General features: G+C 45.5%; 1 protein-coding gene across 1 annotated transcript in view; it reads right to left on the reverse strand.

Moving 5' to 3' along the window:
* The window catches only part of SPOCK1 (SPARC (osteonectin), cwcv and kazal like domains proteoglycan 1), a 1053799-nt gene that overhangs the window by 866997 nt on the left and 162896 nt on the right, over window positions 1–23906 (reverse strand). The window contains exon 3 of the mRNA XM_078653334.1: window positions 1037–1169. Coding sequence (XP_078509460.1) covers window positions 1037–1169 — 133 coding nt within the window. The remainder of the gene's footprint in view (window positions 1–1036; window positions 1170–23906) is intronic.

Consider the following 23906-nt stretch of genomic DNA (forward strand, 5'->3'; position numbering starts at 1 on the left):
TTTGTTTGGCCGTTTTGAGGTTTATCTTGTTTATGAGAGCTATTCTATAAATAGAAAAAGAAATAGCATAGGGCTGTAGTCATAGGTGGCACAAACATGTCCCCAAAGCTTAAATTATTAGATTGCTAGTGTTTTATGCCGCTCTACTCTTTAGTCGAACGTATAATCTGGTCACTTCTGTTCTCACACTCTCTCATCACATACCACTGATCTGCTACCACTTGACCACCCTAATGATTCACTCTCCTCTGGCCCTTCACTCTCTTCTCTCAGACCTCTCTTCTCTTCCTTCCAGCTTCTCTGTCCTCCCAGTCCGTCCGCCTCTGCCTTTCCTTACCCCTCGCCCAGTGACCTTCACTTCACCTCCTTCCATACTGCTCCATTCCATGCTCCCATACTTGGTTTCATCACTCTCTTGATCTCCCTTCTCTTCTTCTCCACATTCTGACTTTGGATTTTTTAACTCTCCTCCTCTTCCTCCTTTCTTCTCACTTCTCTCCTATTCCTTTCTCTTTCCGTCACCTTCTCCATCTCTACCCTCTCCATCCACCCCTTTCCTCTGTATGTTGCCCTCTCCTTCTTTCTTCCTTTCTTCCCCTACCTTCCTTCCACCCCATCCTCCCCATTAGCCTTTCATTTGTTTTCAGTTTATTGGAAGACCTTTGACTCGCTCTAACGCCTAATATGTAAATCACATCTATACCTCCTGGTATCCAGAGGCTACATCAAACATTTGAAAATAAATACAATTGCTGAAAATAAGTTACGTTTCTTAATTAAATGGCCAAAGTGACTGACAAGTAGCTTATGCATTTACCGTTACTCTCTTTTCATGAGAGAACACAGCGAACTATATAAAACCACAGCATTTTTGTGTATTCTTTGTTACCGTGTACAGTGTAGACAGTACAATGAAATGAATAAGAATTCTGACGACGGTGATGCCCCTATCAAGTAGTAAACGCGTCTTTCTGACGTAGCTGCGTGCTAACGGGACCAATATGACGTAGCTAATTGTAATATTAAGGATGCCTACCTTGCTGGAGTAGGTGTGCCCATCGGAAGCGCAGACAGGGCTGTTATGCGCCATGGGGCAAGGCTTACACTTTGCCAAGTTCGCTGCTCCTGCCCAGTGTTTGTGGGGCAGAGTTACTTTCTTCTGCCTCAGGCTGTGAAACAAAACGAGAGAGTGGTTAGAAAGAAGCAATCCAATGATCCTTGCTCGGTTTTAAATGCACTGAAGCTCTAATTTCCTTAAAGCTCGAAAGTTAAGCGCTCCCATTAGTCGTGGTTTCATTTAATTCTGGGCACAGGACTCAAGCTCAGGATGCTGCAGTTTAACAAACAATTTTGCACAAAGAGGCCCCAGAAGGGCCATTCCACAGTTTCACTTCACGGTGCAGCTCGCTGGGAGCCAGTTATTGGTTGGCGCCAGTGTACTGCAGTCATCCAGCAACACTCTGAGGATGTCTCCCTCCCTGCAGAAGGAAAGCGCCCTGCCAGCAAAAAAGTTTCTGCAGTTCGCTGACTGAACAAAAGATGCTACCATATGATCCTCTCCACATCCGCACATATGGTTAATGCCAGGCTATTTTGTCTTATGTACTTGTTTTGTTCTGAGATAAAAAACGAAAACAGGATGCAAGGGCTTAAATTTGGGCAGCATGGTAAAATCATAATGAAGAGACCTCGTGACTATTGGAAGAGCTGTTTGTCCATGTAAAGTAATTGTTAAATGCAATCTGTGAGGCAGTAAGAAGTAACATTCGCTGGTTAATTTTGCTGTACTTTTTAATAAAGTCAAATGTGATCGTTGTACTTTAGGAATAAACGCATTTATTAGTACAGTTGATCTAAATAACTAGGGTGGCCAGATTTTGAGAAGGAAAACCCGGGGCAGGCCAGACATAAAAGCAGGACTAAAGCCTTTAGTCTAGTTCTGTTTCTGGCCTGTCCCGATTTTTGTACAGCCTTGTCAATGTGTGTCTATATATACATACAGTGGCGGCTCCTCCGCTAAGGCGGAGGTGCGTTGCCCCACTGCTCAAAGGGAAAAATTAAATAATAACATATTGTTATTATCAGTTTATTTTCCCTATTGCAGTCAGTGGTGGGGCTGGCCAGAGCAGGGGAGGAGTGGTGTGCATTCCCTAAGTGAGCATTAACTATTTGTCCGGCCCTCTTGGGCCAACCAAACAGTTCATGCGCAGTTTACATGTTCCTACAAGGCTGCATTACACAGCCTGGTCAGGAACATGCACTGGCTCCCTGTCCCACTCTGAGCACTGATCCAAGGAGCTCAGACCAATCACAACATTGCATTGCTGTGTTGCAATTGGTTCAGGAGAGACTGTTTGCCCGGGTGCTTCCTGCTGCCGGCCGGGACTGGTAGATGAAGAGGATGAGGAGGGAGGAAGGAGGAGAGGCAGCGGCCAGCCATTAAGGGTAAGTCCTTTTTTATTACATTCCTCTCCCCACCCCCTGCTCCACCACCCCCATCCGGTAGCAGCCGCTACTGTATACATACACTACATCTACAATAAAGCTGATTTGGTGAGCATTTACGAGTGCTGCCTCTTCAATTGAACTGTTACTGCAGTTTTGTTTGCATTATAACAAGAGGTGTGTTTACTGCCTCAATCCCCCACCACCCCTCCAGGCATTCATCGAGGTGCTTTGCACACTAAACACATTGCAATCATGAATGCTCCCAGGGGCGTAGCTAGAGCTTGTGGCGCCCGGGGCTATCCCACAGGTTGCCGCCCCTGGGGGTGTGGGGAAAGGGGCACTGGGGAAAAAGTACGGCGAGCACTTGAAAGAGGTCAGAGAGACACGTAGTATCGCCAATAATAGTTACCTCGATCAATCTTGCAACTTACATGCACATACATGACACGGTCCAAGGCTACACAGTTGAATACACCAGTGACCGGCAGTACAAAGGAGAACACACTGACTGCATAATCTATCTGGGGACTCAGAAAAACCGCACGTGACATCCATCAGAGAGCCATCAATCAACACAGCCATGTGTTGGAGGCAACAGCAGTGTGTGCTTCCCTCACACAGAACAGGTAACACACAGACAGTAGCACAGCAACCTTCATTTATTTATTTGAGATTATTATGTAGCAATAGCTAGATCCAAAGTTATCAGAAAACTTTACAACAGCAAATGTTCACATGAAAGATGACAAGTCTATACAGAACATCTGATTAAGAGTGCTTTACTTATCATATAGCACTCAATCCTACTTTTACTATAAATGAACGCACTTCAATTTGTGCTTGCTTCTACATGCTGCGGCCAGGCCCCCCAAGTCCACGGCCACAGCAGCACAGGGCTGCACCACCAGGCCGGGTCTGACAGTCTGAGACTCAAGAGAAAAGTGACACAGTGCATAGCTGCCAAGGTTTCAGATTGCTAATGTGTGACATTTTCATAATTTCAGGGTAATTATGAGTAACATTCAACGACTAGGAGTGACACTTTCTCGCGAGCAAAGATCAAGCAACAAAGTTGAGGGAAACATATATAACAAATGACAGCCATTTCAGGAACGAGAAACTCTATGAAGATCTTAAAACTATTGCGAAGCACCAGAAATGGAAGGGCACTGTTAAACATGAAAACAGACGGCATAGTTGCCACGTTTTAAGAGTGCTTGTGTGTGACATTTTCAAGGTTTCAGAGTACTTATGATTGACATTCAACTGTTAAATGTAGGACACTAAGAGTGACACTTTTTTGCGAGCAAAATGAAGAAATTAAGTTTATGTACACAGATAAACATAAGAAATTACACTCATTTAAGCAAGGACAAGCTATGAAAAGAAAATGAAACTGATGTAAATCACCTGATCCTACTGACAAACGATTGTATATATACCCACAATCTAATCCTACATTATTTTAGACTTATGATCAACACTGCTGCTTTCAGAACCACCAAGAAATTGCATTGACAGTGAAAAATTGCTAGACCATGACTGGGTCACAAAGGGCAAATGCTAGCAGCAGTAAAACTTTAAAAAGTTTATTTTGCCTATGCCCTCCCTAAAAGGAATGCATCCTGGGACCTGGAAAGACTTGTAAAGAATGCACAGCTGAGTGTGCTGCGTGCGCAGAGTGGAGATAGCAAGGGACATCATAGTCAACTCTTTTCCCTCTTACCCACCACCTGCTCACCTTCGACTAGGCCGCACAGGAACTTGCGGGAGCCTGCAGTCTCTGTCTCGGTCTCGGTCTCCTCCCCGACAGTCTCTGGGGGATGAACCATGGCAGGCGGAGCAGCAGTGCACGGGCTGGGTGGTAGCTCTGCTTCCTCTCCTGCAGATTGCAGCTTCTCCCTCTGCACCATGGTGAGAGGGGCGCCGGGAATTGGGAGAGTGAATGCATAGCGTCTTGAAGGGGCCCCAGGCAGGGACACATCGCGCACCTCGTCCCCACTTAGCCAAAAGGAGATGGCAGCGTTGGTTCTCCCCGGAGACTTGCTTTCATTCTTTGTGTGCAGCGCAGGCACCGGTTACGGGCCTGGTACAGTGCGAGGCGGCGGCCTATCACCCTTTAAGGGCTATTGGATGGTGGCCGCGGGAGTAAAAGGAAGTGCGTCCTGGCGTTGCGCGCGCGAGAAGTGTGAGGCCGCAGCCTATCAACACACGTCTCGCACGCGCAACGCCAGGACGCACTTCCTTTTACTCCCGCGGCCGCTTCCAATAATCAAACAATACCACTACAGTACGGCCACCAGTGTCACGCGGCCGCGGCTTTCAATTACAGTTATACTTCTGTTTCTTCCTTTTTCGTGCTCTCTATCTTTTTTTCCACAGGCTCCTCTCTTAATTGCAACCCAATAAACCTCATCGGTGTAGGCAAACACCATTCTTTACCCCCGACACCTCTCAGTATCAGGAACGTGCGTGCTTCCGCCGGGCAGGCCGTGAGCAGGTCGCGTGCACTGTCTTTAGTCATCCTAGTCATGTGACTACAGCCGGGGCTAAAGAAACCAACTCGATGCTGTGGGCTTTGCCACTCACACAGGCACCAGGATGACAGGGGCCAAGGAGGGGCACATAGCGCGAATACAGCCCAGGGCTCTCCTCACCTGCAGTCTGGCGACTTGACAGCTCGCTCATAGTTGATCCAAGCAGCGGAACCCTTCCGTCCAGGCAGCAGCACGATCCTTCCAGCACACTGGCCAGTGGCCACCCCCAAATCAGTGCCGCCTGGGGCGGACCGCCCCCCCCGCACCCCCCTAGCTACGAGGTGGAATGCTCCTGTTCCACTCTAACTCGTGCGTTACTAAACAAAGCCGCATGTTTGCCAGTCTACATCAGCATAAGTGCATCGCAGCAGGATCATCTAATCCATGCCCCAATCAGGAGTTTTGAAATCCACCTCACAAGTTGGTCCTTCATTTCAGATAATGCACACCACCCTGGAGAGGAGGCAGGTCTACCTGCCACAAGTGCAATAGCGCCACCGCCACCCACCTTAACACCTTCGCTGCGGCGGCTATTCCGCCGCAGCGCTAAGGGGGCGGGGGGGCCGCGCGCCCATGCTGGTGACGGAACCGATCCGTCACCAGCCTCGGTTGAGCTGTGCTCATGACGGAGCGGTTCCGTAATGGCCCCGCCTGCTCAATAGAACGCGCCGCGCAGGCGCGAAATCAGCACCGCGCAGGCGCGTCGAGCGGGCCATGACGGAACCGCTCCGTCATCAGCACAGCGCTACCGTGGCTGATGACAGAGCGGTTCCGTCATCAGTGCGGAAGGGGTTAAGTAAACGTACAGGGTTTCTTTGCACTTAAGCAGACTATCTAGCCTCAGTTATGCAGCCTGGCTCTGAAGGATCCACTTGCATTCCTTTGAGATGCACCAGGTATCCACGAGATGTGAAATTTGCGATTTCGCACCCACGCCCCAGGAGGAGAGGTGACCTTCTCATTGTTAGCCTGCAGGGAGATTTACCCTTCTTACAGGATACAATACCATTTACCAGGTGCCACAGCCTAATGGTATGTTATAATCCTTTTCAATTTATAAGTGCCCTATGGCAAGCTACTGAACCTTGCTGCTGCAAAGACCAGTAAATGAGAACATGTAAGCATTCCTCTGCTGACCTTTTCACGGGCTTTCTGCTTAATACTGTGGCAGCCATTCATGTGACTCCAAAGAGCAATAGAGTGCAATGTGATCTGCATGCAGAGTGAAAAGCATCCACAGAAACTCCATCCTGACCTATTCCTATCTTAGTCGAACCTCTTCATTTTATGCTTGTATGGCTCAATATACTAATCAATGTGCATGAGCCAGGTAAGGGGTGCAATATGGTGCACTGTGTTAAAGGTCAGGAACCACTTTACTGGGCTTCTCTGCGTGACATGCCAGCAGAATCCCTGGACCTTAGATCAATGAGAACCATGGCACTGTGTAATAATTTCGCACCAGATCCTGGGAGGCACACAGTGAGGCCATTGATGGCCTTTTTACATGTGTGACTCTGTCTGAATTATGGCACACAATGATCTGCAAAGGCATCACCTAATTTGCATGGTGCCTCATCTCCATAGAAAACCTTTTTATATTGCACTAGAGCTATTTTGTGATTTTTTTATATTACAGAAGGGACCAAAATATTGTCTGCAAATTGATCCATACTATCAATGTATCCAAAAATTTAAAAAAGATGATACATATTGCAATGGTCTGGATTTTCTATAATCCATATCATGAAGAAGTATCAAGAACCCAATTCACCCCCTCAGGTTCCAAGCCACAGCCAAATTGACAGGAGTTTGCCTCCTTCTTCATGAAAAAGACAATAAAGATCAAAAACAAACTGGGGTCAGCTTCAGAGCACCTTCCTTGCACACCTCATTGTAGCACCCCCATACCCTTAACGGCTGAGATCCAGGTATCCCAGCTCACACCTCCAAAAACATAGCTAAGTGGAGTATAATCAAAACTTTTGATGAAAGTGACATCCTCAAAATCTTTACAACACTAAAACCAGCAACCCAATTAAGCGATTTTCTACCAACGAACATCTTTAGTGAGATCAAAATGTTCTAAGTCCCTGTCTGGACTAAAAAAGTCAATGCCTCATTACTTCAAGGATCGATCTCTAAGTGCCTTAAGGGGCAGGTTACCCCCATAAAAAAAAAAACTAACAGCGGACCTCTAACGCCTAACCAACTTTTGCCCAATCTCTACGATTCTGACACTAGCAAAGCTCCTTGAGAAATGTGTTCATGTTCAACTATGCAACCACATTGACCAATTCAGTCTCTTGGATCAATCAAATCTGGCCTCCGCCTCGGCCACAGCACCGAATCAGCTCTCACACACATTGTTGATGATGCACTTAAAATGTTGGACCAGAATAAATCCTGCCTTCTTATCCTTCTTGATTTCTTGTCTGCCTTCGATACTGTCAAACATGACAACCTCTGAAGCCTACATCACTTCTACCTTTGGTGCACCCCCCTATTGCTTCCAACAAACACAGAGATTTGGAACACATACCAACTGCCACACCTTCTTTTCATATATGGACATTGGCATGTATCTCATACATACATTCCCCCTACAACTGTGGACTGCCCCAGCTCCAGGTCCCTAAACGCTTTCATAGCCCACAGGACCCACCGCTATCCAGCCCATACTTCAGAATTACTCCCCCCCTCACCCGGACAGATGATTATTACCACCTGAGATATCCCCACCTGAATGTTTTCCACGCTATGGGCACACACTCCCCCCTATCATCTCCCCCTCCCTTCCCTCCCCCCTATACTTTATACATGATCTCTTGCTCACGAGATGCACATGCCACCCAAGTTTTCACTGTGTCGCTTTCTCTGGCCATTGTATTTATGTGTCTGTTGCTTCTTTTCTTTCCTCACTATGTACACCCCTAAGAAATGTTAATAAAGAATTAATACACAAAAGAAAATGATACACTGCAAAAACCACAAAATCGGCTGACTGGTAACCACTGTAAACTAAACGATCTCAAAACAGAATTCCTCCTAATTTTGACCCACCCAAACACTCACCGGACATCGCAGAATGCATGAAACAACTGGGAAACATCCTTTACGACGCAACTTTTACCATGCAGTGCCTTTACAACGCAGGTTTTTTAACAAAAGTCATTACAACGAATTGCGCTGGGAGGGCTCTAGGATAGGTAATAGTTTAATTTACTATCCATCACCTTCCCTACTATCCACAGGAAGTGGAGTTGGAATAGTAAATTCAACTATTCACTATCCAGGATCCAAGTTACAATGACTTGCGTTGAAAAACCTGCGTTGTAAAGGCATGCGTAGTAAAAGCATGCGTTGTAACAACGTACATCCGAAACAACTAACAGCACTGAATTACATACCTCCCATTATAGAGTCAATGAGATCTTTGGGAATAAAGCTGGACAAGAATCTGAACATGCAGGAGCACATCAACTCTGGCACCACAGCAACAAACTTCCACATGAGCATCTTAAAAATAAAACCCTTCCTTCCCCCAGATGACCTTGAGTCTGCTGTTCAAGCTCTAATCATTACCAAGTTGTACTATGGGAGTGAAACCCTATGCAGCCTCCCTAGAGCTAAACTGGTACCACTAAGGGCCTCTCTTAATGCTGCCACTAGGCTCATACCGGTTCAAAAAGAAACAATCACATCACTCCTGACCTGAAATCTCTTAACTGGCTGCCTTATGAGGTGAGTATTCATTAGAAAATTGTCTGCATGACCCATAAAGCCCACCATTTCAACACTCCGAGATACCTTGCACAAAAACTAGACCTGTCTGGTGGCAGCAGACCATCTAGACTCACAAGCTCCGTCCTACTGAAACCACAACATTTTATTAAAAAAAACTTACTAATGAGCCTTCTCAGGCATGTCCCTAAAACTGGAGCGCCCTTCCCCCTGAAATCAGAATGAATTCCTCAACTGCTACATTCAAGAAAGAAGTTAGAAGGATACTGACGAACAAATGTATGCTGTAGAATGCAACTATACTCCATGACATGGTTTATCCCGCAGCCTGCAAGCATGCTTATTTCTCACAGACTATGTTCTTATGCTGTTCTATGGGTTGTTGTCTGCCTGGAACCTGTTGTTTTCGCTCTAGGGCAGTGATACTCAAAGTACGGCCCGGGGGCCGTTTGCGGTCTTCTTGACCTCTACATACAGCACCCCAGGTGGACAGCAGCAGGATCTGCTGTTTAGTTGCTGAGAACTAATATTCAGAAAAAAAGTTATGCCTGTACATATTCTTTTTATGCATGAAGAAAATAGAAAGCATAAACGATAACCATGCAATCAAAACATTTGGATCTAAGTGGTCTAAAGTAACGTATATATGTCCTACTTGTGTTTGAGTTCGAGAGTACCAGGGCGACAGCACCCCTTCCATGCCAACGGGCAGCTGCACTGGAAACTATCCAATCAGTTAAATAAGGCTAGGCACTGGCATTCCAAAGTGGTTACCGCACCTCCTCAAAGAGTCGCCACAATGCCCACTAGGCAGCCAAGGCAGCTACTGTGGGAACAAGCCATCTACTATGCTACTGTTCAGTCTCCCTCCCTCGGACCTTGAGGGACTGGAAGAAAAGCCAGCCTTGTCATCCGGGGTCTCAAAGGCATTCAGCACTTCCGCCCATTAAGGCACTAAGGGCTGTATCCTCCCCTCCCTCGCTTCCACTCTCCAAAGTGCAAGTTCTTCCATTCTAGCCTATTTCTTCACAGCGGTCCCCCACTGTGACATCACTGGGCCCACCGCCAACTTCCACGTCATGGCAATCTGTCTCTTGCTCAATATCCGTGCCAGATCAATAAATCTATTTCTTACTTTCTTGGGCTTCAGCCTAGGAAAGAACCTCAAACTGGGGGAAACTGTTTCTAGTCACACACTGAAATTATACTGAAATCGGCAAAGCATACTTACACTTTTTGACGTTTTACACACGTTGAGCTGCAATCCTGTAAGTCACTCTAGTTGTAATGGGGTAGTCATCCATAAATGAAGGCGGCAGTGCAGATGTGCATCAGGCGTGTCATGGGTGTGCCAAAGGCACGCCAAAGGCAAACCCGTCTGTGCCTAGATGGGACCATGGGCCAGGCACTCTGCCATTCACAACCCTACTAAGGTAGCTTGCTCCTTCAGCCAACTGCGAGTTCTACCGGGTACACCCAATTTCCCCTGTCTCCACTCTGTCAACCTCACTCAATCAGTATTGTCCTGTAAAACCTGTGCAATATGCCCCCAGTTCTGGCAGGACAGGCTAGTTCAGATTTCAAGCAGACAGAATGGCGTATGTTCTTGGTGGCCCATAAATAGGATACATTCTGTCTCATTCATGACACTATGCCGGATGTGTTATTTTAAACTGAAACCTGGCTCCATGAGGGTTTCTCACCTGACATCATTCAAGCCTTACCACCCGGCTACCATATTAGCAGGGTAGATCAAACTGGTAAGGGAAGTGGTGGGGTAGACATCATTTACAGACTCTTTTAGGTGTTCTTTCACACCCCTCAGCTTCTTGAACTGTGAGAGTCTTCTCTTTTCTATTTCACTCACCTTCACCCTATCAGGATTCCCACTTTACAGGCCCCTTGGCCCTTATGCCACTTTCTACAGGCATTCCATGATCTGGTCACTAGTCTGGGCATAAATAAGGCTAATTTCATTTCACCCTGCGGAGTGACTTTAATATACATGTTGGTGACATCAACAGCGGTTCTTCAAGGATCTTTCTACATATCATTGCCTCTCTACAGTTCACTCTGTTGCTCGAGGGGCCTACTCATGAGATGGGTTACTCTATTGATTTAGTATTTAGTAAACCTCCTAACCTACAAGTGCAGGTTCCCCTGCCAGATCATCACCTATTACCCATTACCCTGCCTTCTCCCTTCCCCCTCACTCACCCTCTAATGGCCAGGTGGAAGGAACGATGCTGGCCTGAGCTAAACCTCAAGGAGTGGTCAGTTGCCTTGAATAATACAAGACCTGAACCACTTACTGTGTCTACTCACAAGTTTAATGAGTCAATCAACAACTCTTTAGATCTGGTTATACCAGTGAGATGGCACAATAATGCCCAACAAGGCAATTCATCTCCTTGGTTTAACCCTCATTTAATGTCTTCAAAAAAGAATGTATGCACCTAGAGAGGTATTGGATAAAGTCCTATGACAAGGCAAGAAAATCCTAATATAGGAAAGCTATCAGAAATTACCACTCTGAAATGAGAACATCCCAAGCCTCATTCTACGCTGCAAAGATAGACAACTCCTCCAACTCCCCATAAGAAATCTTTGAGATTCTAAAAACTATTACTTAGCCTAAATAAATCAGCTCTCTACAAGAAGCCTCAGTGGAGGAGAGTAACTACTTGGCATACTTTTTTCAAAAGAAGATAATGGATATATACACCTCCTTTCCTGACACGCTAAATTTGGATGATCCTCTGTATAGTAGGAACTATTTAGAGTGCCCTAAAGATAGCCTCTTGGCCTTCCCCGACCTCACAGTGAGTCTCTCTTCAGACCTAGTAAGTAAGGAGAAGTCAGATTCTCCTTTAGACCAGGCCACCCTCCGTATTCTTGGGCAAGGGTCAGAAAGTATCTTACCCGTTTTGTTAAATATGTTGAACATGTCTTAAACTAATTGGCTAGTCCCCCCTCAATGGAAGCATGCAGTGGTAAAACTATTATTTAAAAAAGCCCAGCCTAGATCCTCTATGTCTGGGCAACTACAGGCCAATTTTCCTGATGGCAGGAGTATCCAAGCTCCTGGAGAAACATGTCAACGAACATCTTTCTTGAATCAACAAAGTCCTCCACCCCACTTAAATGGGGCTTAGATCACAACATAGCACTGTTAGCTGTGGTGGAGGAAATGGGGTGGCTTCTGGACTAAGAAGGTTCAGCAGCTATTATTCTCTTAGATTTCAGTGCAGCATTTGACCCGCTATACTCACTCAGATTATCTAAGATGCAGACATTGACGTAGGGCATTGAAATGGCTCTCATCTTTCCTTAAAGACAGAACCTTTCAAGTGCTAGACCAGTTTACTCGGACAGTCTTCTGGTGAGTTGAGGGGTGCCCCAGGGCTCAACCTTGAGCCCTACCCTATTCAACCATTTTCCCAGAACAGAGCAAAAATAATTTCCAACTGGCCCCCTGCCTACAGGAAGTGGCCAGGTGGATGGCAAACTGTTGACTTAAACTGAATGAAGACAAGATAGAGGTCATGCTGCTGGGCGCCAGTATAAAAAATCAGACACTGACACTTTGGCCTAAATGTCTTGGGAGCTTTCTGAGACCAAAAAGCCAGATAAATAGCCTGGGCATTTGGCTTGATACAACCTTACAATGGACTATCAAGCTACAAAGCTTGCAGCAAGCTGCTATGGAATTCTTAGAATGCCCAGAAAGGTTTTAGACCTCCTCCCCTTCCCATCTAGAAGGCTGATTATTCAGTCACTGATAGTTTCACTCCTTGACTTTGACAACTTTCTGTATTGTGGTTCCCCGATATGTGCTAAAAATGCTGCAGGTTGTTCAAAATGCTGCTGCTCGTTTCCTTCTGAACATCCTGAGGCGCTTATTGAACTTCATTGGCTTATAGTGGAGCAGCAGGTGCAGTTTAAGGCACTGTGCATTTTGCACAGAGCACTTTACAACAAAAGCCCCATGTTGCTACAACTTTGAGCCACACCCTATATCCCTTGTAGATTACTTAGATCATCCTCTGCTTACCATCTGGCAGTTCCAAAGATTCTTAGATTGAGATGGGGAGGCCGCTCGATTGCTTACCTGGCTCCCAAACTTTGGAACTCTTTACCGATTGGATTATGCCTATTGGACCTAGAACTCACTTTTAGAAAGGCACTGAAAAACTTGTTGCTCATGAGTTAGTCCCCACCCATTCTATCGCATATTGGTTAGTGCTGTGTTGGTTCTAGCGCTGGAAAGTCTCTGGGTAGTCATGCACTTTTTAAGAATCGAATCAGGAATAAAAGAATCTACTCTCTGCACCACTGCTGCCAAAAACTCCTGTGTTTAGGCACAGGACCTTGCCATGTGTCAGAAATCTGCCTCCTCCAGTGCGCACCGAGGGCACCACTTGGTCTCCCCTCCTAATAATGCAGTACGTTTCTTCAGAGTAAGAAAGGTCTGGTGGAAGTAGTTAAATTGAATATATTTGAGGCATGTGTTACAGGATACCTTCTGTGGATAAGCTAACATCCTCACCCATTCTTGGTCATGTATAACCCTTCCGAGTAGCCTTTCCCATTTCCCTCTCAGGGCAAGCAACAGCTTCTTAACCATTCCACTAAGGGCACCATAAAACAATTTCACCAGCTTCCTCCCAGCTCCCATGGACAACACCAATTGAAGTACGGTATGTATCCATAGCTCATCCAGCCCCCCATCCCAAAGAGCTGTGAATATCCAAGCAAGCGCTTCTTAAGTAAGGAACTGTCCAAACTTCAAGCCCTGCATGTCGATTAGAACCTCTCATGGCCCCAATATGGAAGCCACATAATAATCACCTGCTGTGAACAGCCCCAAATCCGTTCAGACCACCAACTGGAAGAACGTTGGGGATTTGCTGTGTGGCAATTCCACCAATGGTAGGGCTGGAGTAAATAAAGAACAGCGCAGTGTTCGTTGGACACATTGCCGCCTGCATCTGAGTGCTGTGGAGAGTAACTGTCCATCCTCTCCTTTACCAGGTGTCTTCCACAGCAATCTCACCAGCAATGCCCCATGTTAGGCTCAGTCCCCTGACATCCGAGGTCCGTCATGTTCACTTCATCCAACCACTCAGTGATCCATTGCGACTGGGCTACTAGACAATATAACTCAAAGTCCGCCACCGCAAGCCCTTCTCCAGAATAGGTCATCAGAGGGCATCCAGGGACACCTCTGTCCTCTGTCCCGTGAAAGTTCCCAAAGGATCAAATACAATTGTCTAAACCACAGAGTTGGCACCCACTTGAGGAGATTGATGAAGTGAGAGCACAACCATGGCAACATTATCATTTTGGCGAGCACTATCCTTGCCATAAGGGAATGCCACAGCAAATGCCTGAAGACCACACAGACCCATAAGGAATGCAGTGCCACCCCTAAATTACCCTCCCATATATCCTCCCGCCTTGTGGTAAATTTGTATCACCAGGTAACGAAAGGTACAGGGACCCAGCAGATGTATTGTAGTAGGGGCTGTGGCTTATCCAACCCAGAGAGTAGAGGAAAAACATAGGACTTTGCTGGATTCACCTGCAGCCCCGAAACCGTTCCAAACTCCTGCAGCACCTGCAACATGAAGGGTACATCTGTCTCCATATTGGACACGTACAACAACAAGTCTTCCGCATACAGGAAAATTAGATGTTCAGCCCCAGTAAGCACGATGCCTTTTCAATGTCCCTGCCCCCTGCACAACTCCCCCAAGAGCTCAATGGCGAGCACAAACGGAAACAGGGATATCAGGCATCACTGTCAGGTTCCCTGGTGAATGTCATATGAGCTGGAGATCCTGCTAGCCATCTGGATCCTGGCAGTAGGGCCAGAGAACAATAGGCGCAGATAGCACACCCAGGGAGCACTCAGCCCCATTTTACACATGGCTAATTCCAAGGAAGATCAGCTAACCATATCAAATGCCTTTTCCAGGTCAACCAACACTATTCTAGTGTAGTGTGGTCCAATCCCTGCAATGACTTAGCATGCATAATCCTATACAAACGATCCAGACTGAGGGAAGTATTACGCTGCAGTAAAAATATGCATTGGTCAGGGTGTATCAGTGTCTGCATATGTGGAAGCAAGCACATCGGTAGAATTTTACTTAAAATCTTAAAGTTCATGTTCAACATGGACAATGGTCCATCGGGCATGGTAGACGCTTCCAGCATTTGCATCTTGGGGAAAGGGATAACCCTAGCATCCCTGGTGGTGACAGGAAGCTCTCCCTTTTCCAGTGCTGTAGCATACACATCAGCATCCCACTAAAAGTAGAGTAAAATTCCGCCAGTAGGCCATCCGGCCCCGGTGTCTTCCCTCGCACCAAATCCCGTATGGCACATTTAATTTCCTGCAGAGTGATTGGTCCTCCTACGTCCGCCACCCCCTCTGGGGCCAGTCTGTCCAATGGGAAGGGGTTAAGGAGGGCATCAGTGGCCTCCCGTGGTCCTTCATCCTGCCTCCCTAATAAAGTGGTATAATAGTCTCTAAAGGCGTTATTAATATCTACCTGAGAGTTCACCAGTCATTCGTCTGTCCCACGCAACTAGGTAATTAGGACCCCCCTGCATTATGGTTGCACCAGTCATGCCAGCAGTCTACCTCCCTACTCTCACTTTCGTGGGCTCAAGGGATTTACTCCAAATAGCTTTGGCAGAGGAGTCTCTCCAGGAGGGCGCTCTATTGTTCCCTGGCCTCCGTCAATTTGTCACTGCCGCCGGGTCTGCACCAATTTGGTTGTCTAGGTGGTGTATGACCTTGTCGAACCATATCAGATCTCAATCAAAATCTCTCTTGATCCCCACTGTTGCACCCAATCCATACCCCCGAGTCGCCACCCTGAAGGCTTCCCACTCGAAGTAATCCGAGAGGGCTTTCCAGAGGCTCTCTCTTGATAAGTAGCATCCTCCAATGCATTTGGGTGTAGGCGCCACATAGGGATTGCCGGTTTGACCTCCACCAGCTGCAGCCTCACCAGCAGTGACCCGAAACACCAAAGTAGAACAGTATTTTACAAGCAGACACCATTCTCAATCCAGTAGTGTGGCATCATAGCCCACTCTATTCATTCTGCAAATTGACCCACCCTTCCTGAAGGCTAAATCACAGTTGCTCTCATTCACCTCACACCCCACTAAGTAACCATCTCACCCATATACTGCCTTGATGTCGAAGCAAGTTTTACGCTGTTTACATGGTCATGCAGGACATGCACTGCTTGCTGGTGGTGGTGTCATCAGAAGCTGACCCCGCTTAGCACCCATCCGATCGGGTACCATTAATTGAGTCTGAAGGGTCCGTGTTGGTGCCATATCCCTAACTGCCTGTGGCTTCGTCGGCTTCTTGACTTGTCAAAGAACTCTATATCTTGTCTCCATCGTCGCAAGCAGCATGGTAGCTTGGGCCTTGTCCTTGTAACATCTCCACCTGTGCCTTCGGATTGGTATCTCTAGAAACATTCCCAGGCATCCCATGGGTTCAGGAAGGTGTGCATCATACGGTTGAATTAGTTTGTATAGCTCAACATCTAATATGTTAGACGGCACAATTAATTGTGAAGCATCTCACCAAGCTTACTGAAAAAGCTCAATATTCAAAATATCAAATCTTTAAATTTGGGGAGAAATTAGTGCAGCGCTAGTTGCAATGGCATGAGAGAAAAGCTTGATGGTGAATATGGTGCTGGACTCATGTGAAGTACCTTACTGTGAGAAGAGAATAGTCCATGTCTTTTATAAATACTGTTAAACTCACTACTCCGCTCCAGTGACGTTTGATAACCATAAAAGTCCTTCTTACTTGGCACCAATATGGTCTTCCAAACATATTCTTGCACCAGCATTGACAATGGTTGTTCCGGTTACATTACAGGAAATCCAAGATGCCACTCATCAAGCCCCTAATACTAAAGCTACAGGGCCAGATGCCCACCTAGTTGAAACAGATAAAGTATTCTCATATATCCTTGTTTCCGCTCCATGCTTCTGGATCAGATTACAGGAGATGGTTTCAGGGGGATCACCCTGGAATCTAGGACCTAGCTAAGACAATGATTTTCAAGAACCAGTGAAAACTTCCAAAGTCCTGAGGCTTATCATCTGATCGCTCTGCTTAATGGAGATGTCAGCATTTGTGCTAGTATTTTGACAAAGCTTTTAGCAAGTGATTATTACTTTTCGTCTGCTTTACAATATGTGTGTGTTCCTGGCAGGGCCACAGTAGAGATCAAAATAAGGTGGTGGCACTAATCAAATGGTAGATACAAATCACATGCAACAGCTTTACAGTGAATTGTGATCAGTTTATTATTAGAAAATACAAAGTTTTCGAGCTCCTGCTGGCCTATCATTGTTTTACTTCAAATACTCAACCTGCTTGAAGGACCAACATGCCATTATCCTTAGATGTGATTCCTCATATCTCTGAAATAGATATTACTTTTACGGATGGATAATTGAGGAAGTCACTAACAGATTCTAAGAATGCCATTGTATAAATGGCTGCATACACCAATCACTCTGAATATCGGGTAAAGAGATATTGTGATTGGTATGGTACCAACAAAAGTTCTAAATATAGAGTTTAACAATAAGGACATGTATTTGACTTCTATTTCACTTCGGCCAAGATACAATCATGGTCTAAGTTGACCAACCAGCAATATCTATGCCCCGGGTATCCGACCTTGGACATCAGTAGAATGCATATGCTTGCACCCCCCCAAAATGCAGGTATTTCGGTCCACAAGTGTTACATCCCTCAGGGAGTGTCTGGGTTGGAATCTGAATAAATCTGATATAACCAGGATTCTTGGTTTTTATGAGGATTACAGTAGTGGGGGATTTTCAGCATGACAGTGGCATGAATAACAATTTCTCCACCTTGGAATAATGACAAAACACTGCGAGAAAATACTTTGTAAGAATAAATATGCGAGTTTTACTACTGTGAAGCCTGGGCCAGGAAGGTGAGAGATGCAGTGTCTAATGCCAGTTCAGTTCATATTTAAAACAAATAAAGCTCTTTAAAGAGATTTGATTTTTATTACATAAAGTGCAACAATTACCCATACGCATCAAGGCGCTATAGTCGCAGTAATCTGCTACAAATCAGCAGCAATTCCAACGTTTAGGTACTAGTAGGGGACTGCCTAATTAGTATTTAACCAGGTCTTAAGTGCCTTTCTAATAGGCAGGTGTGCATTGATCACAGTCAAAAGCTGGAGGAGGGAATTCCAGAGTCATGGTACAACAACTGAAAGGCTGTTCCAGATCCTTGCCAGGGGAGGTCCATACGTCTGGGAACTGCGGTCATGCAGCATTGCTTTTAGTTTATTGAGGAGGATGGTTTGTTTGGTAAAAGTAATCTGCGTATTAGTTTAAATAAAATCACTGTTGCTGAAAATCCATTCACTTGCATTTTGTATGTGACAAAAATGTGTTGCTCTACTTCAAAACCAGAGCACAAGTCAGGGGTACACGGTGTCCACCCACTATGTTCACTGAGTATATGCCTATATCCTGCAAGAAGTGGGCCCCACTGAAATATGCTGCACGTGTCCCTGTGCAATTTTCTCACACCGTCACACATTTAGCAGCGCCTGCACATTGCCTGCTTTAGTTTCTAGCAGCAACAGGCAGGCCGGGAGGAGGCTTTCATATTTCAGACTACAGCTGGGTCCATAACACAGACTGAATATAAGGAGCCATCAGGGGGCCTTTTATTTGAGATCCTGGCTGGCAGCTATCTGAGCCTTACACCTAGATGCAAGTGCAGGGGAGGGGAAACACAGGCACACAGCTTCTAGTAATCACTTCACAAATACTTAGGAGAGGAATGGTTTTTACTTTGTTCAATCCATGTTTATAAGGGATATGGATGTACTTACTGTAAGAAAGTCAGTTGTGTTGGTCTGTTCCAGTATTTACAGAAATAACAATGTAAATACTTTTTTATAGCACTACTTATCCCAATGCAAGGTGTCAGAGTGCTTTACATATCACATACACATTATACTTGGACTATAAATGTGTATATCAATGTACAAGATGTGTTACATAAGATAATAAGGGTTGCAAGGTGTAGGAGTCACCTCCTTTATAGATTGATGTGCTCTATTAGAAGGATTACAATTTATGAACTGCAAGTAACAAAAGGATATCTGTGTTAAAAGCAGTAATTTACTTGCCAAGCTGCATTAAACAAATCTGTCATCTACATGTTAGATGATGTGCTTTGCAAGAGACACATTAATCATGTATGCTACTTTGATTCAAAACTGGTTACCCTCCAAAGTTATCTTACCATTATTATTGAACCCTGGGGTTTACTGGGCACGCAAAGATCTGTGCCGCAGGTACCTTATAACACAAGATGTGTTAAAATACTGACTTTGCAACCGATTAAGCAGAATAGATTTACAGCTTCCAGTTACGGCTGCCACCAATATGCAATGACAGGACAGCGGGGGGTGAGGGTTGATTTAATTTTTTTTAATTTAAAAACACCTACCGGATTCTGCAGCTGCCTCCCGCTCCGGTGCTCTTAAGTTCTTCTGCTTCTCCCAGCAGTACCTGGGACAGTCTCCCCATCCAATCCAAACGCTGCTCTCATACTATGAAAGCAGTGCCAGGATGGGCCGGAGTGCGCTGGTTTGATGCTCCACTCAGGCACAGGGAGGCACAGGGAGTCTGTGCTGTTTCTCCAACCGGCTGTAGAATACAGATGGGTGGAGAAAGCTAAATGCGCATGTCTGTTTGGCCGGCCTGAGATGACCGGCCAAACAGACATGTGCACTTAGAAGTGCAATAGCAATTCATTCCTACTCACTCTTATGGCCAGGCTACAGCCCTCCCCATGCACTCTGGCTTAGCCAGCAGCTAAAAAAATAAAACGATAACAAAATATTATTTTATTTTTCAGATGCAGGTTCTGAGTTAGTGGGGCGATGCTCCTCTGCCATTGCAGAGGAGCCAACGCAGACTGCTACGTTTCGCCTTGTTGCTAACTTCTATGTGGCAGAGTTAAAAAAGAATAAATGTATAAATAGAGACCCACATATTGCATCAGGCGCGTCACTTTTTTAGCACAACCCAGAAGCAAAATCTAATTTGTTAAATCTCATAATGCGCTCAAATGTACTCATAATAGACCCACGAAGAGTGTGTGAAGTGTTAAGATCTGATGTCACTTCTTGTTATGTCACTTCCTGTGAGGTCATGGGTTGTGGTGTTACTTCCTGTGATGCCCTGATGTCACACCGTGATGCCACACGCCATTATGTCATTTGCATACTGCCTAACTTGATTTGTCACCCCAGTTCTTTTCTTAGAACTTGTGCCCTGTTGAAAACAAAATTCTCAGTGATTTTTTTAGTTCAGTGGCTTTTCTCAAGGGATTTGATGATCTTTAGGGTAAATGTTAGAAGAGAATCATCAGTTTCACTGCTGGAGGTCTTCTCTTTAAATGTGAATCCTTATATCAGTTGGGGCTTTTGTTTCAAACCTTACCCAGCAAAAGTAGTAGCTGCCAAGTACAACAGCATCACCATGGGACTTTCAAATTCAATACAGCGACCACCAGCACTAGCAGCAGCAGCCCCTTACCACCATTACAATCAGGAGCAATGATATGATAACACACCATACCCTTCTGAATAAACCATCTTCTGGGGCATCATTTTTTTATATCTTCACTAGCAGCCCGTCCCGACGATGTCCGGGTATGAAATAGAATGTGTGTAATGTGTGTATTTGGCAAGGGCAATTTATTTTAAAATCTATTGGTAGACAACATTTTTTGTTTCATTAGAATAGGGATGGAGAAGGCCCAGCTGCAGCCCCGGTTGATGTTAGCAGGTACGTGTAATTGGTGTAGTGTTCCACCGCCTCAGCCCGGCTACAGCCCTGGTTGATGTTAGCAGGCGCGTGTAATGTCGTTGAATGAGAGAGTTATCAGCCGCGGGTAACTCCGTTTAATGAGAGAGTTGAGTGACAGCGAGTAGGAGAGGCTGCAGTAATTGTCCCCGCAGACACGCTCATTTGCGTGTTCCCCCGCTGGAGGCCCAGATGCAGGCCTGTTTGATGTTAGCAGGCGCATGTAATTAGTGTACTGATCCGCCGCCTGAGCCCGGCTAGAGCCCTGGTTGATGGTAGTAGGTGCGTGTAATTTCATTGAATGAGAGAGTTCAGTAACAGCATGCAGGAGAGGCTGCAGTATCGTTACTTACCAGGCCTCCAGGTGAACGCGTTTGTCACACCCCCAGCACACGGCCACAGCTGACGATCTTCTGATTAATGTACGACCCACATGGCATGAAGGGCGAAATGTAGCACACGCCCCCATCGTTTCTCACGCCCCCAGTGTGCCCCTTGATGCTGCGCAGCAACGTAATTGGTGCTTGTATGTACGACTCACATGGCATGAAGGGCGGACACAAGCCCCCAGCGTTTGTCACGCCCCCAGCACACACCCACAGCCTACGATGTGATGGCCGTACCACATGCCCCCAGCCCACGCCCACAACACAACGCAGACACGGCCACAAGGGACTACTTTGCTGGCACGGTTCTTTTACCTTTTAAATGTATAGAGGAGTTGGCCTAACGTCTAAGGCGCTCGACCTCGGACCTGGGGATCTGGGTTCGAGTCTTGGTAACGACGCCAAACATCCTGTGATTCTGGGCAAATCACTTAATCTCCCCGTGCCTAACAAAAATGAATGTGTGTCCTCATGTAACATAACTGGTGCTATGTAAAGCGCTCTGATACCTGATTCAGTTCGGGTCAAGTTCGCGCTATATAAAACTCTGCAAAAAATATATATATATGGTGGCCGTCTGCATAGCCTATGTCCTTCTGCTGCAACTGCCCTTTCCAATGCTGTATTGGGTGTTGTGATTGGTGCTGTGGTTACTGAGATTATCCGCCTCAAAGATTTGGGCTCTCTCTTTATAATATTAGTATGGATGGATAGTATGGATATTTTGCAATTTTTTTTATACATTTTTTTATCCGTCTGCATAACCTAGGTCATTCAGCTGCAACTGCCCTTTCCAACGCTGTATTGGGTGTTGTGATTGGTGCTGTGGTAACTGAGATTACCCGCCTCAAAGGTTTGGGCTCTCTCTTTATAATATTAGTATGGATAGTATAGAGTATAGTATGGATTTTTTACAATTTTTTTATACATTTTTTTATCCGTCTGCATAGCCTATGTCCTTCTGCTGCAACTGCCCTTTCCAACTCTATATTGGGTGTTGTGATTGGTGCTGTGGTTACTGAGATTACCCGCCTCAAAGATTTGGGCTCTCTCTTTATACTATTAGTATGGGTAGTATGGATTTTTTGCAATTTTCTTTATACATTTTTTTATCCGTCTGCACAGCCTATGTCCTTCTGCTGCAACTGCCCTTTCCAACGCTGTATTGAGTGTTGTGATTGGTGCTGTGGTTACTGAGATTACCCGCCTCAAAGGTTTGGGCTCTCTCTTTATAATATTAGTATGGATTGAGAGCGATGTCTCCCAATGAAAGAAAGTTTTTATTTCAACACTTGTTTTGTCTGGCAAGTGCAATCACTGAGAGGTATGTTTTTTGCACAGTTGTCAACATTTCTTTCATAAGGTTGAATTTTATGTTCCTCGGTCGGTGTGAAAATCTTTCAAATCGCTACTCTTTTAGCTTTGCGAGATGCGAAAAGCAGAATTAGATCTGAAACTTACAATGAGGTATGACATCTGGAATTAATTATGACTAAGGCTCCATGTTTTCCCTTTTTACAGATATTTATGGATAACTACAGAAAGAAAACCATTTATTTTTCCGGCTGCATTTAATTTTAGATGTGGATAAAAATGGAAATGAGGTTGTTTTTGAGTGATTCTAAATGCTGTCAGTCATGATTGCCAGGCCTATAGCTCAGCGAAATGACATGTAATGGGATTAAAACAGACAGAAATGTTAGTAATGAGACTTATACTGAGAGGAAGGGGTCCCAGTGTATATAAGAAGCAATTACATACAAATAAAGTGAGTTAATCAACAACAAATACTTTGATCCACAGAGTTTAATTCACAATGGGATGCAGTATATTGAATATACATCATGCAGAAAACAGTCAACTGTATTGGAAGTCATACAGTGCCCCAAGGAGGGAAAAGGGACGTGATGGTGAGAAGTTGGGGAAGTGATGGGATTAAGTGACAGTAAAATCAATCCTTTAAGCACTTATTCATGCTATAAATGGTGTAGCGACAACTTGCAATATGCATAGCGACATTATTTGGAAGAAAGGCATACAACACAAGGTACAGTGTATATACAAAATGTTGGCGTGAGGTTGCCACAATAAAAACAAACAGTCGACGTTTCGACCCTCTGAGGTTGCAGGATCGTTTAACCTTGCTGTGGGGTCTTCATCAGGACCAGGGGGGGGCAAAGGACCTATTGGAGGTATAATGAGTTTCAAATTAGAGGGTAATAGATCAGCCTCTACATTATCACATAGGTAGAGCCAAACATATTTCATGGTAGATTCATTAGATATGATCATATCATTAATTGGACACAGCTTGAAATGCGCGAGTCCAAAACTTGAAACAGGTTAATTACTCAATGAATTCAAAAAATTATATAGGAAGCCTAGGTAAAAAGACTGATACGGAGTGGAGAAGCGTGGCTCAGTGGTTAGAGGCGGCAGACCCGGAAGCTGAGATCGGCCGTGGACCAGGGTTCGATTCCCCGCCTCGGCGGGTCTCGGGCTCAAAAATTCCACGGACTTGACAATTCTCGCTCCGGTGCCTACTCGACTCACGGGGTCACACTCTGCGACTCTGGGCAATAGCTTGCTTAATCTCCACTACGGCCCCTCGCGGCGGGATGCCTGGCTTTCACCTTGTGGATACCCTGCCGGGGTATCTCACAGGGGAATACCAGGACGGGTTCCCTAAGCAAGCGCCTTGATACCTTCGGGTGATACGTGCGCTATATAAGTCGCGATACATTTACGTTGTAGCCGGCCATACACTTACTGTAGGCGGTCTATAAAGAGAACTAGTAGGTGAGGGTACATGATAGGCACAGGAATTTAAAGTTGCTGGAATATACCAATTAAAGATTAACCACAT

Source organism: Lissotriton helveticus, chromosome 7 (assembly GCF_964261635.1).
Source record: "Lissotriton helveticus chromosome 7, aLisHel1.1, whole genome shotgun sequence".
Classification (NCBI taxonomy): domain Eukaryota; kingdom Metazoa; phylum Chordata; class Amphibia; order Caudata; family Salamandridae; genus Lissotriton; species Lissotriton helveticus.